This window comes from Scyliorhinus torazame, chromosome 28 (genome assembly GCF_047496885.1).
Source record: "Scyliorhinus torazame isolate Kashiwa2021f chromosome 28, sScyTor2.1, whole genome shotgun sequence".
Taxonomy (NCBI): domain Eukaryota; kingdom Metazoa; phylum Chordata; class Chondrichthyes; order Carcharhiniformes; family Scyliorhinidae; genus Scyliorhinus; species Scyliorhinus torazame.
This window is the reverse complement of record NC_092734.1, coordinates 28858583-28874671: the sequence shown is the minus strand read 5'-3', so window position 1 is coordinate 28874671 and position 16089 is coordinate 28858583. Positions and strand designations below refer to the sequence as shown.

Here is a 16089-nt window from a genome sequence, read left to right as displayed (position 1 = left end):
CCCGCTAGGCGCGCGGGAAGAGAATTTAATTGATGCGTCCATCACAAAAACTGCAAGGTAAACGGTGTAGCCAAACAATTAGTCCTCCCGTGCTCAAGGACAGTTTTATCTTTTAAATGCAGTTTTTGGAGGTGTTTGATTTACCGCATTTGCCAAATGAAATCTGCCTCTTTTGAAATGTTTGTTGCAGAAGATTAAGGAGATCACCTTCATGCACTCGGAGGGAATCTTGGCCGGAGAGTTGAAGCATGGGCCCCTGGCACTGGTGGATCATCAGATGCCAGTCATCATGGTGGTGATGAGGGACCCCACATTTGTCAAATGTCAGAACGCATTGCAGCAAGTGGTGGCACGCAAGGTAACGACCTAACCGCTTTGGGGGGCTGCGAGTCCATTATCGACAACGTTCATGGAGCATTTGGCGGGGGTTATTGCACTTCACTCGGGAAGTTCCGGGTTTCGGCGCCAAGGGGCGCGCACCTTTCACCTGCGTGTTGCAGTCTGGACAGTGATGGTACAGGCGCCAACATTCTCTCCCTTACAGAACCTCTCCCACTCTTACCACCTGCCACTGGGGCGCGTTTGGAAGAATTTATATGAGTTGACACTCAAACTTGTTTTGGCCGCCTTATGAACACACTTTCCTTGGCCGTCAAGTCCTGGGGTGGGACTCGAACCTGGAGCTTTCTGGCCCAAAGGCAGGGATGCCAACCCACTGCGCCACCAGAGTGCCTTCAGCACAGGAAATGGACCAATTGGACAGTCTATTTCGGCGTTTCTGCTCCACAGGAGCCCGCCCAGCATCCATTAAAATTGACTGGGTTGACAATCGGAGGCGGTTGGCGGATGCCAAGACCATCTGTAAGATCATGGGTTCGTCCCTCACTCTTTAAACATGTAACTTAGCATTTATTGGAGCATATAGGAGTTTCAAATTCCTAGGGGTGCACATCTCCAAAAATCTGTCCTGGTCCACCCACGCCGACGCTACCACCAAGAAAGCACAACAGCGCCTATACTTCCTCAGGAAACTAAGGAAATTCGGCATGTCCACATTGACTCTTACCAACTTTTACAGGTGCACCATAGAAAGCATCCTATCGGGCTGCATCACAGCCTGGTATGGCAACTGCTCGGCCCAGGACCACAATAAACTTCAGAGAGTCGTGAACACCGCCCAGTCCATCTCACGAACCTGCCTCCCATCCATTGACTCCATCTACACCTCCCGCTGCCTGGGGAAAGTGGGCAGTATAATCAAAGATCCCTCCCACCCGGCTTACTCACTCTTCCAACTTCTTCCATCGGGCAGGAGATACAGAAGTCTGAGAACACGCACGAACAGACTCAAAAACAGCTTCTTCCCCGCTGTCACCAGACTCCTAAATGACCTTCTTATGGACTGATTTCATTAACACTACACCCTGTATGCTTCATCCGATGCCAGTGCTTTTGTAGTTACATTGTATATGTTGTGTTGCCCTATTATGTATTTTCTTTTATTCCCTTTTCTTCCCATGTACTTAATGATCTGTTGAGCTGCTCGCAGAAAAATACTTTTCACTGTACCTCGGTACACGTGACAATAAACAAATCCAATCCAATCCAATTATTGCTAGTGAGATTTTAAAATCAGTCCGTTTGCCCTTAATGCATGTGTTTTTGGCGAACAGTGCACCCATAGAATGCCAGTGCCGTTGGAAATTCTGTTCAAGGGTAGGCATCAGAATGTTGGCGATCTGCGCGAACCTTCTTCCCGTATGGCAAAGACGTTTGAACTCGGTCTAGTTTGTTCTGGCATCTGTACAGGCTGACCTGCCAAATTCAAGAAAGGAGACTCTGAGATTGAGTTGCAGATTCAGTGACTGCAGCTGTCCAGGAATTTGCAATGTTTGCATTTGGAAATTTTTTTTTTAAAACAGGAGTTTGTGTGACTTTGTGTTTAACCAAAGGAAGCAGTTTGGAGGGAGAAGGTTCTGAAAGAGTGCTCTTTGTGCCCTGTGAATTCCGCAAACCAGGATTTTCCCTCCATGATAGGAGCATTCAGGAGACTGGCAAATATCAAAATATCAATTGTCAACTTGTCATTTTCGTCGTCTGTTAATATGCTCCGTTTACCCCCCCCCCCCCCCAATGTTCATTCAGCAAAAGGAGCCGCTAAGGATAGTACCCAATTTTTTTTTTCCAATTAAGGGGCAATTTAGCGTCGCCAATCCACCTACCCTGCACATCTTTGGGTTGTGGGGGTGAGACCCTAGGGTGTCGCTTTATGCAGACGACCTGCTGCTGTATGTGGCGGACCCGGTGGGAGGAATGCCAGAGGTAATGAGGATCCTTTGGGAATTCGGGGACTTTTCGGGGTACAAGCTCAATATGGGGAAGAGCGAGCTGTTCGTAGTTCAGCTAGGGGACCAGGAGATGGGGATTAGCGAGCTCCTACTAAAAAGGGCGGAGAGGAGATTCAGACATTTGGGGGTCCAGGTGGCCAGGAGCTGGGGGGCCCTGCATAGGCTTAACTTTACAAGGCTGGTGGAGCAAATGGAGGAGGAGTTCAAGAGGTGGGACGCGTTGCCGCTGTCCTTGGCGGGTAGGGTGCAGTCAATCAAAATGACGGTGCTCCCAAGGTTTTTGTTCCTGTTCCAGTGCCAACTGTGTGGGGGTGAGACCCACGCAGACACGGGGAGAATGTGCAAACTCCACACAAACAGTAGGCCGGGATCGAACCCAGATCCACGGTGCTGTGATGCAGCAGTGCTAACCACTACGCCACCATACTCCCAGGAGCCGGTAAGGATAATGGATGTCTCCCGTCATGCAGTGAGAGGTTGGTAAGCTGGCAGGAGATTCACAATAACGGGATCCCATGGGGAACCGTCTTCGCCTTGGGAAGTGACACATTCGCGCTGATGTGAGAAGTGTCCAAATTGACTCTGCCTGTGGATAGTTGCATGTTCCGAGGACTTTCAGAAGGTAGATTAGAACCATAGGATTCCCTACAGTGCAGAAGGAGGCCATTCGGCCCGTCACGTCTACACTGACCCTCTGAAAGAGCACCGGGGAACGCTCCGCAGGTCAGGCAGCATCTGCGGAGAGACTCGGGCATTGGGAGGAGTGCGGTGGGCAGGGGGGAGCGTGCAAGGGGAGGAGTTTACCACATGGACTCTAAACTTTGATGAACCCAAGGGCAAGTCTCCACTAACCTCGAAGAAAGCTGACCACAAATACCTGGCAATCTCCGCGGCTTAGATTCCCCCTTTCCCGTCAGCACTTTAAATCCGGCACCAAGGCATCCAACAACATTGATTTCAACAAGAAGGCTAAGCAGCCAATCGCATTTAAGCATTCTCACAGTCTGCAAACCAGGAAGTTAAAAGCATTGCCTATCCTTTTAAGTCGTCAGATAGTGAAATGACTGATTTAAGACAGAAGCTAAAATATCATAAACTTCAAATATATATATATATATATATATTATTTTAAAGATGTGGAACTTATTTATGAGGGATGTATCTGACATCCCACTAATATAAAGTTAGCTTTTAGGTCCAATGAGGTAGTTTAGCAGTAATTGTGAACTTAGAACACGGTTTGAAAACCCAGTTGCAATTTGTTTAACAAGGTATAAGGATTCCAAGGCTTCCCATATTCAGACTGAAGTGGAAATTTCCATGAATTCACCGACTTTGGGATTGCAACCTGGCTGGGTGCCGACAGCGCCCGCTCTGGGGAGCAGGCAATTACTGTTGTCGACCTCTGGGTTCCTGTGTTATTCTGTGTCTGTGCAAGCTGCTGATGTTGCTGTTGGTTCCAGAAGGTAATTAACAGCAAACCAAGACAATCAGGGGTGTGATGGAATACTCCCCACTTGCCCGGATGAGTGCAGCTCCAACAACACTCAAGAAGCTCGACACCATCCAGGACAAAGCAGCCCACTTGATGGGCACCCCATCCCCATCTTCAACATTCACTTCCTCCACCGCCGGCGCACAGTGGCAGCCGTGTGTACCATCTACAAGCTGTACTGCGGCAACTCGCCACGGCACCTTAGGCAGCACCTTCCAAACGCGTGACCTAGAATAGAATCCCTACAGTGCAGGAGGAGGCCATTCAGCCTATTGAGTCTGCACTAGCCCTTGAGACCTAATCCCACGCCTCCACCCTATCCCTGTATCCCTACCTAACCTTTTGGACATGATGGGGCCAATTTAGCACGGCTAATCCACCTAACCTGCTCACCTTTGGACTGTGGGAGGAAACCCCGGAGGAGACCCACGCAGACACGGGGAGAAAGTGTAAACTCCGCACACACAGTCATCCGAGGCCGGAGTCGAACCTGGGACCCTGGCGCTGTGAGGCAGCAGTGCTAACCACTGTCGCCGGGAGAGAATCCTGGGACTCCCTCCCTAACAGCACCTTGGGTGTACCCACACCACATGGACTGCGGCGGTTCAAGAAGGCAGCTCACCACCACCTTCTCGAGGGCAATTAGCGATGGGCAATTAATGTCATCCTAGCCAGCACATCCCATGCACAAATGCTTAAATATCCAGAGCAATCATCCTCCACTTCAATTCCCCTTTTCTGATCCGCCACCATTCTGGTGAAATAGCCACTCAGGAATGTTTTTTTAAAAATGTTTTTATTCTCCATTTTCACATTTTCCTTCAAAATTTACACCCCTCCCACAAGACAGTAAATGGTAACAAATACAAAATCAATCCCCTTAACAATACCAACGATCCCATCCTCCCACCACCCCAAACAACGGCCCACCTGTCAATATATGCATCCAATAAACCAAACCCTCCCACGGTGGAAACAAAAAACAAAGGAGAAAAAGAAAAAGGAGTCCGGGACCAAGTATATACAACATTGGCTCCTTTAGCCCGTACACCCGCGCGTAGTGATACAAAAAAGAAGAAAATATAGTCATGAGTTTATATCGGCACATGGCCATTTCTCAATTTGTCAGTTCTGCCACAGTCCTTCTGCTTTCGCAAACTCCTCCGCTGCTTCCGCCGTTCCAAAATAAAAGTCCCTGAGCTTGTAAGTCACCCTCAGCTTCACTGGATATACAATGCCGCACTGCACCTTGCTAATGTACAGTGCCCTCTTCACCAGGTTGAAGGCAGCCCGCCTCCTCGCCAGCTCCACCGTAAAGTCCTGGTATACACGTATACCAGCTCCAGCCCACTGCACCACCCGCTTCTGCTTGGCCCAGCTCAGGACCTTCTCCTTCACACTGTACCTACGGAAGCACAGAGTCACTGCCCTTGGCGGCTCACTCGCCTTTGGTACAGGCCTCCACGACTGATGAACCCGATCCAGCTCATATCGGGAGAGATCCTCCCCCTCCCCCAATAGTTTTGCCAGCATCGCGGCAAAATACTCAGTCGACCTCGGTCCTTCAACTCCTTCGGGCAGCCCCACAATCCTCAAATTCTGTCAGCTGGATCTGTTTTCCAGATCTTCCATTTTTCCTCGCAGATCCTTGTTAGTATCCATCTCCTTCCGCATCTCCTTCCCCATTGAGGCAAGTTGATCACCGTGCTGCAATAATGTCTCCTCCACTTCCTTCAGCGCCTCCCCTTGCTCTCACACCTCCGCCACTGCGCTCGCCACCGCCGTCTTCACTGGGGAAACCGCCTCCTCCACCAGCGCACTCAAAACCTCCCTCATCTCCTTCCTCATTGTCTCCATGTATTTTGTAAACTGCCTTTCGAATTCCGCAGCCATCACCTTAGTTATTTTTTCAGCCGTAAGCAATGCGGCCTCCCCTGGTGCTCCAGCCTCCATTTTCCTTTGTGACCCCGCGGTGACCTTTCCACTCCCCGACGGACCTTCAGCTGGTTTTTTTACGGCAATTTCTTTTGCTCACCCTCGACATTTTTCTTTACTGTGCCTTCACTGTGCCTCCTCCGTGCCGTCTCCCGGCTTTTGCCACCTCCCTGGACCCTGGGACTGGGCTTAAAGCCCCGAAAATGCCGTTCCCGAACGGGAGCCCTCCATTGTGCGGCCGCCTCCCGCCCGCCGTCACCGGAAGCCGTCACTCAGGAATGTTGGAAGCTTTTTTTACACTGCCAGGTTGGGGGTGACTGCAGTAATTTATTTTAACTTGCCAAAATGGATTGGACAGGCGCAGAAAACGAAAGGTTAGTGTTTGAACTCCTTCGTCCACCTTGTGACCCATCATTTTATTTTTCCCTCGCCGTTTCCTTGAAGGTTTTGTGTTTTCACCGAATTATGAAGAATGAACTGTTCTCTCGGGGTCGGGATCACGGGTGTGCTTGCACGACTGCTGACGTTTTCTGGGCCGGTTGCAGGTTAAGCTATTTGACCGTTTTGTGTTTTTGGCAGGGGCGGCCCATCCTGATCTGCGAGAAGAACGACGAGGAGACGGTGAGGAACGCCTACCGAGCCATTAAGGTTCCTCACACCGTGGATTGCCTGCAAGGAATTCTCAGCGTGATCCCCTTACAGCTCCTAGCCTTCCACCTTGCTGTCCTCCGAGGCTATGACGTGAGTTGCCGTTTTATCCAAAATATGGCTACGGCGGCCCTAATTCTTTCTTGGGACGTGGGCGTCGCTGGCCGGGCCAACGTTTGTTGGCCGTCCCTAATTGCCCTTGAGCTGAGTGGCTGGACCATTTCCGAGGGCAGTTCAGAGTCAACCACGTAGCTGTGGGGTCTGGAGTCACATGTAGGCCAGATCGGGTACGGTCGGCAGATTTCCTTCCCTAAAGATTTCATTAGTGAACCAGTTGGGGTTTATGACGACAGTACCGAGAGTAGCTTTCAATTGTAGATTTTCTACTCATTGAATTTTAATTCCACCCGCCCAGCTGTCGTGGTGGGATTTGAACCCATGCCCGTTAGCCCTTTGCCTGCCTGGATTGCTAGTCCAGCGACAGTACCACGAGGCCACCCTCTCCCCTCAAAGAGGGCACAGATTTGAAATAATAGGGAATAATAGGCACGAGGGAAGTATTTTTCCCCCAGTGTGCGGCTGGAGTCCGGAATCAATTTCCCGAGAGAGTGGTGGAGGCAGGTTCGATCGAGGTATCCAGAAGGAATTAGATTGCTGGCTGACACGAGAGAATGTGCAAGGTTGCAGGCGATAAGGCAGTGCAGAGGTTGGGGGTGTGGGGTGGGGGGGAACTAGGTAGAATGCTCTTTCAGCGAGCCAGTGCAGACTCGATGGGCTGAATGGCCTCCTTCTGCACGGTAAAGATTCTAAAATGGCTGCAAAGGGGAAGCTACTAGCTTCTGTCCAAGTCTGCTTTGCTTGCCGAGGGCACTCGGGGACCTAGAAGAGTTTCGCTTGCTTGGCTGTTGTGAAGTTTTATGTTGCCCTCAAAAATGCTTTGAAGCTCCTTGCAGTATAAACAAAAGCTCCCACACATTGCTGCCCCCGCTGTTTGCAAATGCTTTCTTTGGTGTAAGATTAGGTTAGAATGCTTCGCGTGGAGGCTCACGTTATGTGTTTTTGTAAATCCTTTTACATGACTGATCCGCACTGGGTGTCTCCTCCTGCCCCTTCCGACTGTTACGCAAATGGTGGATCTTCCAACAACGCCTTCGCCAGGTGGATGACAACAAGCGACTGAGGAAAGTTGAAGCGGATTATGTGCCTATGTGAGCTGGCACATCAAGTCGGGAATTTGCGTCAGTGCATCGAATATTTGGAGGCACAACTCGCGTACTGTCGTACTGTAAGGAGAAGCTATGTTCATGAACTGTTACCCTTTAATTTCTATTATCCAATAATCCCATTTTTGTTTTGTCAAAGGAAAATAATGGAATTATCAGGAGTTCACCGGCCTTGAAATAATTTGGGGCAATTCAGTACAGAATAATTTTCTAGTCCATTATTTCTTCATGCACAGGACATTTGTTTTGGGGGTATTAAATTGTTTAGCCACAGACTGTTACAGTAGCAGAGGCGGTACTTTAAGTATTTCAGTGAGATGGTTTTCTGGTCACAAACACAATGTGCCATTGGAAAACGAAAACGTCTCTGTTACATCGACTTCCTCGATTTCATTGGGTTGCTGGATTTATTTTCGGTTGTTGCACAAATCTGATTTTCTCTCGTCAATTTTTGCTTTTATCCTGAGCCTTGTGCTGGGGGGGGGGGGGATTTTTTGCTTTTATCCTAAGCGTTGGAGGGGGGTGCACGGGAGGCTTTGAATGATGTTCGATACTGAAACCAAAAGCTGTCGGGATTCGGGCAGCGCGGCGGCGCACTGGTTAGCACTGCTGCCTCACGGCGCCGAGGACCCGGGTTCGATCCCGGCCCCGGGTCACTGTCCGTGTGGAGTTTGCACGTTCTCCCCGTGTCTGCGTGGGTCTCCCCCCCACAACCCAAAAAGATGGGCAGGGTAGGTGGATAGGCCACGCTAAATTGCCCCTTAATTGGGAAAAGAAAATTATTTGGTACTCTAATTTTTGTTTAAAGCTGTCGGGATTTAAGGGGTCGTTGGTGAAAATGGTCCGCTGGACGGAGGGTTCACATCTGGAATAGAGTGGGGGAAGGGGCATCTCCGTTGGGTAAGTGTGGGGTGCAGATGCCTGAATTCCTCGATAACGTGCTCCCGGCTGCAAGGCTTCAGACTGGGACAGCAGATTCATGAAAATCTTTACTAATGATAGCGAAGGCTCCAGTTCCATCTAAGCCTCCCTCTCGGAATCATTGCCTGTCTCTTTCATCAAACTGATTCACTGCCATTTACCAAGACACCGGCCTTTTCTGTGGGATTAAAAAAGAGCCTCTACATTTTTTTTTTTTGCCCTGAATTTAAGCCAATTCTCAGTCACTACTGTCTTAGTTTTTAATATTGCGGGATGTGCGAATCGTTATTGCATGTACTCCACTGTGGGCCTGCAACCTGGTTGCTGCTCACATATACATGTGTTCTCTGACCTTTAACTCCCTGGTCACGTGAAGGGCTGAGTGTAGCGTATTATATCTAATACTGGAGTACACTGCCACAATCAATCTGGTCACTCCTGCTATTGACTTCTTGCACAATGGAAGTTGCAAAGCACGTGTTGCCTTAGATACAGCTTATTTGTAGAAAAATATACACACTGGGCTTTCAATGGAAGTCCCTGACGTACTGCCACTGCCTAATGCAGCACACGCACTCAACTGTTAACTCCTCTTCCTCCACTCCCCCTCCCACAATAGATTAACTGGATTTTACATGATATGAAGTATCTTTGGCACTGTTATCACCAATGTGGCAGTTTGGTGACTGGTTCTACCTCTACTGCTATGACCTCCTTAATGACATCAAAAATATTCTCACCTTGCCTGACTAGTTGAGTCATTTCTAACTAATACATTTAACCATGAAGTCCCTTATGGTCGTAGCCTCTTACCAAGTGTCCTTGCTTTCCTGTCTGCTTGAAACTATCTCCTGTGAGTGTGTGGGGGGCGGTGGGGGCTTGAGAAAGTTGGGGCGCATCACGATTAGCTGCCTCACCATCTGCCTACTCTCTCTCTCTTCCCCGTTCCTCCGTTCCCCCCCCCAATCCCTCCGGCTACCTCCCGTCCCCTCCTCTTCAGTTGGTGCCAGGACTGACTTTCCCGACGCCTGTGGCCGTTGGCACAAGTGGCCGTTTTTTAGTTGGTTGTTGCAATAACTCCCATGGGGACGACCTGATTGATCTCCCGCGGAGCTCCCCCGCTGAGGGGCGGAGGCCTAACGGCTGGGGCTTGTTAAACTGTGCCGGGAAAAGCCGACCCGTAGGGGAACCGACATCTCCGGATAGTCCCGTCGGGACTAGATGTAATCCCTGCCGCTTTTCGATTTACTTGGTGAATAAAACCTCTCTGTTTTGAATCCTTCTCGGGACTCCTGTGATTGTAATATTTATCAACTGGGTAATCCACTGTGACTCTATTGATGCAGGCGATTATGTTTTCATCCACTATCAGTGTTCCCTCATTGCACAATGATTGGCAGCTAGAACCTGCTACCCCACTGCCCATCCAACCAATACCGTTCCCAGCGCCCCATGTAACACATTGGCTTCTTTGAGTGACTGCCTGCAAACGACACACCAGCTTGACTTGGGAATATATCGCTGCCGTTCCTTCGCTGTCATTGGCTCAAAATCCTGGAACTCCCTTCCTAACAGCACTGTGGGTGTACCTACACCAGCCTGCAGGGTTGAAGAAGGCAGCTCCCCAGCACCTTCTTGAGGGCAACTAGGAATCGGCAAACGAAATACCAGCCTTGCCAGCAATTCCCACACCGCCATACATTTAATTAACAGCGGGGCAGGCCTTTCGAACGTCCTTTGTTTGTTTACCATTTCTTTCCGTTCTCCTTTCCATGGTCTCCGGCCAAACACTCCTGCAACCCATCTCCGTCCCCAGTGCATCTCCACCGTTGCGGCCTCAACTTTGCACTCGCAATTCAGATCCCATCGTCACGGGTGGACGCTCAGGACAATGACTGGGAAAGGACATAAATAAACCGAATTCTGGGAAAGGGCCAACCACATCAGGATGCATAACCCTACACTCCCAACGAGTTGGAATTCTATAGAACTAATTTGCATGTTTAGGTACGACGGTCAGTTTGTTCAACTACCTCCGACATCAAGACGCAAACTGTACATGCGGCACACCTTTCCGAAAATAAGAATATTGTGTTTGTTTCTTTTTTTCCTGATGAGCAGTGGAAGATTCTCTCACGTCCACAGCCCATCATCCCCGACAGGACGCTTGTCTTTTCTTTGAACTTCAAAACAGAGTTGCTACCCTACGGTAACATGGGAAGGACATGTCTGAAATGCATAGCTCTAGGCAGTGACTGGCACCAATACCAGAGAGGTACATCAGGCCGAGGAGAGTACGAATGTCCCCCAAGCCTCTCTGCTTCTCCCAGTAGCACGTCTGGCCCGCTTCCTTTTGTATTTTTTAATTCGTCTTTAGTAAGGGCTCTCAATTCAACAAAATAATCTCTGGGTTAGAAGAAGGGCAGAGTCTCTCCTCTCGAAAGTTACTTGGCTGCTTTTGGCTGGGGTCAAATCTTTGTTTAATTCCCTTCCGGAAGAGGTTGGTCTCATTTTGCTGGAGTTCAAATTTGCCCAGCTCCACACCGTGGAAAGTACGCATTATCCGGGGATATCTTACAAGAGGCAAATCTCTCTTTCGGGAGCGCAGGCTGAACTGCAAAGGATGGTGCATTATGTATGTTTCTCTCAACTCTCCAGCTGAACTCAATCTAAATAAAAGTTCTGAATCAATCCACTTGTGTTCAGTTTTCCCTTTGAAATGCTTGTATATTGTCTGAAGCCTGAACCACTGAAGGCATCGCCAGTGCTCTGGGAAGATGGTGGGGAAAGAAAGATCGTGGGCGGGATTCTGCGTCGGCCGACAACCGACTATGGAAACGCGATTGGGCGGTGAATCGGTTCCGACGCTGAAATCCTGGCGGGTGTTGCTTTCACGCCAAATCACAATTCTCCGTCGCCTCGACAGCAGCGTCAATGCGTTCCATTCCGCATGTACAGCAAACGCCGTTGGCGTATCATTAGCGGGCCTGACCTGGTATTCTCCGGAGCCGCCGCGATTCTCCGCCTCCACTGAGGCAAATTCCCGACGGCGCGTTTCACTTGTGCGTTTAAAAATCGTGGAACCAGCGCCGTGGCTGCTGAGGGCGGTGAGAGGGGGTACAAAAAGTGTCCAACATCGCCATAGTTTGCTGACAGTCGTGGGATCAGGGATCAGGCAGGCAAGTGGTGTCATGTAGTCAGGAACTAGCCGAGTAGGCTTCAGCTGACATCATGACACCCCAGTATTACACGAGGCGTGTGGGATGACGGATCCAGCAATTAGATGAGAAAGTATTTGGTGGGAGTGACATTCTAATTAGTGGTTGTGGCCATTCAAAATGGTTTATACAACTTCACATGGAATGAAGAGCACAACAGGGGAAGGAAAATAAGAGTGACCTGCAGAGGAAGAAAAGGGCTGTCTATATAACTGCCTGCCTTTCTGTTGGATCTTTCATGTACCCTTGTGCCCAAGGTGTGTTGTAGAGGTGCGGAGCTGGGTATAAAATGGGCATGTTTTTGCTGGTGAGGTTGGGGGGATGTAAAATAAGTTGGGTGGTCAGCCTACCACCTCCCTTCAGGCCCCAAACTCAGCCCCCTAATGCACTAGGTGGGCACAGGCTGAAATCGGCTGCCAACCAGCAATGTGTAGATTATTAAATGTCAATTGGGTATGCTCGGGAACCTATTAAACAATACATTACCCCTGTCTGTACAGGTGGGAGTGAGCAGCACGCTTTTCATTTCACAAACAAATATGGATGGAAATGGGGGGAGGAACCTGTTCTGGGGGTACCCTGCACACATCGGGAGCACACCCTCCCTTCCTTCGTTACAGGCTGTCCCATAGAACCCTGCCCATCCACCTCCCCCCCCCTCCGCTTCCTTCCCCCAACTCCCCTGGCTCTATCTCTCCCTGCCCTAAAGGACCAAGATGTATTTTCTCGAGGCTCCTCGCCAGCTTTCCTCACGGAACCCCAGCAGTGCCCACCACGGAATTCGGGCGTTGCCGAGAGTGATGGAACTGCTGACCAATCAGATTGGTTCCACATTTAGCCTTGTGGTTCCAGGATGGGCTGGAATGGAGCAGGTCAGCTTCTGGCCAATTTGCCTTCCGGGCGATGTGGGGGGGGGGGGGGGGGGGGGGTGATGGTATGAACAGTCCCACCCCTACCCACCTGCAACCCAATCCCCACCTTCCCACCCACCCTCACTGGACAATTCTGCTCATGGGAACGAAGGGAACTCTGTCGTGGGAAATGCTGGCTGACATTTGAGGACAGGTGAGGCCAGAATCAGAGGTAAGTCGTGAGTCCTCATAGAATCATGGGATTTACAGCACAAAAAGACACCATTTGGCCCATCATGCCAGTCCTGGCTCTTAAAGCAATCACACTTAGTCCCACATCCCTTCTTTTTGTATGTCGCCTTGTTAACCTCATCCCGAAGTACCTGTCCAATTCTCTTTTAATCATTTATGGAATAAGCTTCCATCAACTTTTACGGTAGCGCCTTTCCAATTCCAACTGTTTGAGTGAAAGAAATCTCCTCCAGTCACCTTTAGATCTTTTTGCCAATGATTTTGAATCTATGACCTCTGGTTACTAATCCACTCACCGGGGAGGATGTTTTTTACTCTATCTTTTTTTCAAAACCCTTTAGCATCTTCAAAAGTTCTACCGACGAACAGTAGCAGCCGTGTGTGCCACCGTCAAAATGCAAGGCAGGAACTCACCAAGGTTCCTTAGACAGCACCTTCCAAACCCACGACCGCTGCCATCTAGAAGGACAAGGGCAGCAGATACATGGGACCCGCCCCCCCCCCCCCCCCCCCCCCCCCCCCCCCCCCCCCCCACCCCCCCCCCGTCCCACCACCTGGAGGTTCTCCTCCAAGTCACTCGCCATCCTGACTTGGAAATACATTGCCGTTCCTTCACTGTCGCTGGGTCAAAATCCTGGAACTCCCTCCCTAACAGCACAGTGGGTGTACCTACACCTCAGGGACTTCGGCGGTTCAGGAAGGCAGCTCACCACTGTGGTGCTATGCATCACTGTAAATACACAAGGGGCTAATGTAAATACACTACGACTAAGTAAACACTAGAGGGAGCATCAGAGACATTATGACATGCAGACATACAACTAATGAACACATAGAATAGGACACGACCAATGGGCAGTCGAGACACCCAGAGGTGACACTACCACAAGGGGGCATTACACAACCCATATATAAGGACAGGGCACACATGCTCTGTCTCTTTCCACAGGCGACACTTAGCGAGTAGGACAGGGGCAGATCAGAAGCATCACACCCACCACGTGGCTTAGAGCAGAATGGTTAGTTAGACTGAGTTACTATAGCAAGATTAGCAGGAGAGTCGAACTCATAGAGAACTGTGCTAATGGTTCAATAAATCACATTGAACTTACTTCAAAGTCTGGAGCATCTTTTGGTCAAAGCTGCAACGAGTTGCAGCCTGTGTTATCCCAGAGTACATAATGCATCAACCACCATCTTATGAAGGGCAGTTAGGGATGGGCAAAAGCTGCTGGGCCTAGCCAACGATGCCCCCATCCCATAAATTAATTTTAAAAATTATATTTTGCGGACAACAGTCCGAGCATTCCTAACCGCATCTCGGGTCAGATTTGAATACCCTGGCTGGGACGGAGGCCTATAAATGGCAGCAACCCATTCATAAGTCCATGGGCTTCGGCGGGACTGGAAAATCCCACTGGTGGGAGGGGCCATAAAATCCCCCCCCCCCGTAACTGAAGTCCCCCTTTTGAAGGAGGGTGCGGTGCATGTTAAGAAGTTAGAACTAGACCGTCTTCATCATGGAGAAATTCAGCAAATAGTTCAGCAGGAGACGGTGGACAGGCTCCAGGATATTACTTTCCCCAGCGGAAACAGATGATTAAAAAAACGTGCCTCCCAAGTGCGCAGGTTATTGCAAATTCCCCAACGGAACTGGCTGGAGAAATATCTAGGAATGAAATCAGGTAAAGTACATAATTATGCACATGTTTGCCAAAAACAGCCTTCCTAGGAATATTCACAGCCATTGCTATGGCAATGTTATAATCAGGTCACTGGAAAGTGGTACATGGATTCTTTAGCAGGGAATTCTGCCTTTATTTCTTGTCAATCCTCCTGCAGACATGTGCCCCAGTTTGACAATCTCCGCAGTTCTGAATGAAAACTGGTATGTAGAACGGCCATGACAAGAGATATTTTTAATGTGCTTGCTCAGGAATACGCTGGAAACCAGCTAATGATTGCAGAATGACCTTATTGACTTTTTTCCTCACTGCCCTCACTTTGTTTATAGTTCACTCTATAATAATGCCACTCTCTTTGTAACATTTTCATTGTCCACGCCTTATATCATGGTATTCTTGTAGAGCAGGGCAAGGAGACAGGCCGCAAGAACTATCTCAGACACGTTTACTATGCTGTCATGGAGATGGGGGAAGTTTAAGCAAGTTCTAGGGTTTCAGTTTATCTGTGTGTTTGCTGGGAGGGTGAGTGTTCTGCAGCAGAGAAAACGGCAAAACTAAAAGCCTGCTACTGTGAGCAAGCAAAAGTGTTGCTGTGAGCTGGCTCCCTTTAGTTGGCGCTCAGAAGAAGTCCCCAAGTTGTTTGATAGATCTGTGCGGTTGGAGATCGGGAAAAATCCTAGGGAGCTGAGAAGGTAGCAGAAGGCCACTGGCTCCATGCTGGAAAAGGTTAGGGCTCAGAAGAAGCCCTGGGGACTGTTTGTAGCTTAGCGTAGCTGGAGGAGATTGGAGCTCGGCAAAATCAAGGGGCAGTGCCAACTCGGTGAAGCTAGGCAGCTACTAAAGAATTGAAATTGTGCCTGGAAGTAGAGGCTGGAGCCACAGACCTGGAGATCCAGGGATACAGAATCTCCGGAGACTGAAACCTTGGCAGCTGTGCAGTGATTGAGGCAGTCCAAGCTTTGAGGGAATTCAGAGGCTTGATCTTTGAAAGTGAAAGGATTGGGGTCATGAGAGAGACAAGTTGCCTCACTGTGTTTACTGATGTCTGAGTGGGTTGCTGAGAAATCTATGGGATTTGTTTTGGTCACATGCTATTTATTGTACAGTATGATGTGTTCATCCATAATTTGCCTATTGATTCAAATTAATCGTGAATGTTAGAGTATAAGAAAGATATTTTAAATTGTTCTTTTTTGACCTTGTATACTAAAGTTTATTATTATTTGCACAAAACCCCATGATCTTGTGGCTTCATTTTCTTCACAAATGTCTTGAATCACAAACTTTGTCTACTTTAAGCAAACGTTATTGGTTCACCAACCAAAACTTATCAAAAGCTTGGGGGTCCTAGGATCATAACATAGTCACACGGATAGGCCACCTCGAGAAAGGCGATCGTAATACCTCGTGTGAGGGGGAACAGAATGTTTCTTGGTCTGCTGGGGGGTTGGCTACCGTCTGGAGGTGAAGATGGATGAATCTGCTTCTACCGTTTTGTCTGCTGACCTTTTTG

The 16089-nt window shown here is 49.2% G+C and overlaps 2 protein-coding genes across 2 annotated transcripts in view; one reads left to right on the top strand and one right to left on the bottom strand.

The window, feature by feature from the left end:
• LOC140403626 (glutamine--fructose-6-phosphate aminotransferase [isomerizing] 1-like) overlaps nt 1-9852 on the top strand; it is an 89650-nt gene extending 79798 nt beyond the window's left edge. Inside the window, exons 17-19 of the mRNA XM_072491755.1 lie at nt 191-358; nt 6358-6519; nt 7585-9852. Coding sequence (XP_072347856.1) covers nt 191-358; nt 6358-6519; nt 7585-7638 — 384 coding nt within the window. The 3' untranslated portion in view covers nt 7639-9852. The remainder of the gene's footprint in view (nt 1-190; nt 359-6357; nt 6520-7584) is intronic.
• The window catches only part of antxr1d (ANTXR cell adhesion molecule 1d), a 204037-nt gene that overhangs the window by 22447 nt on the left and 165501 nt on the right, over nt 1-16089 (bottom strand). The window lies entirely within an intron of this gene.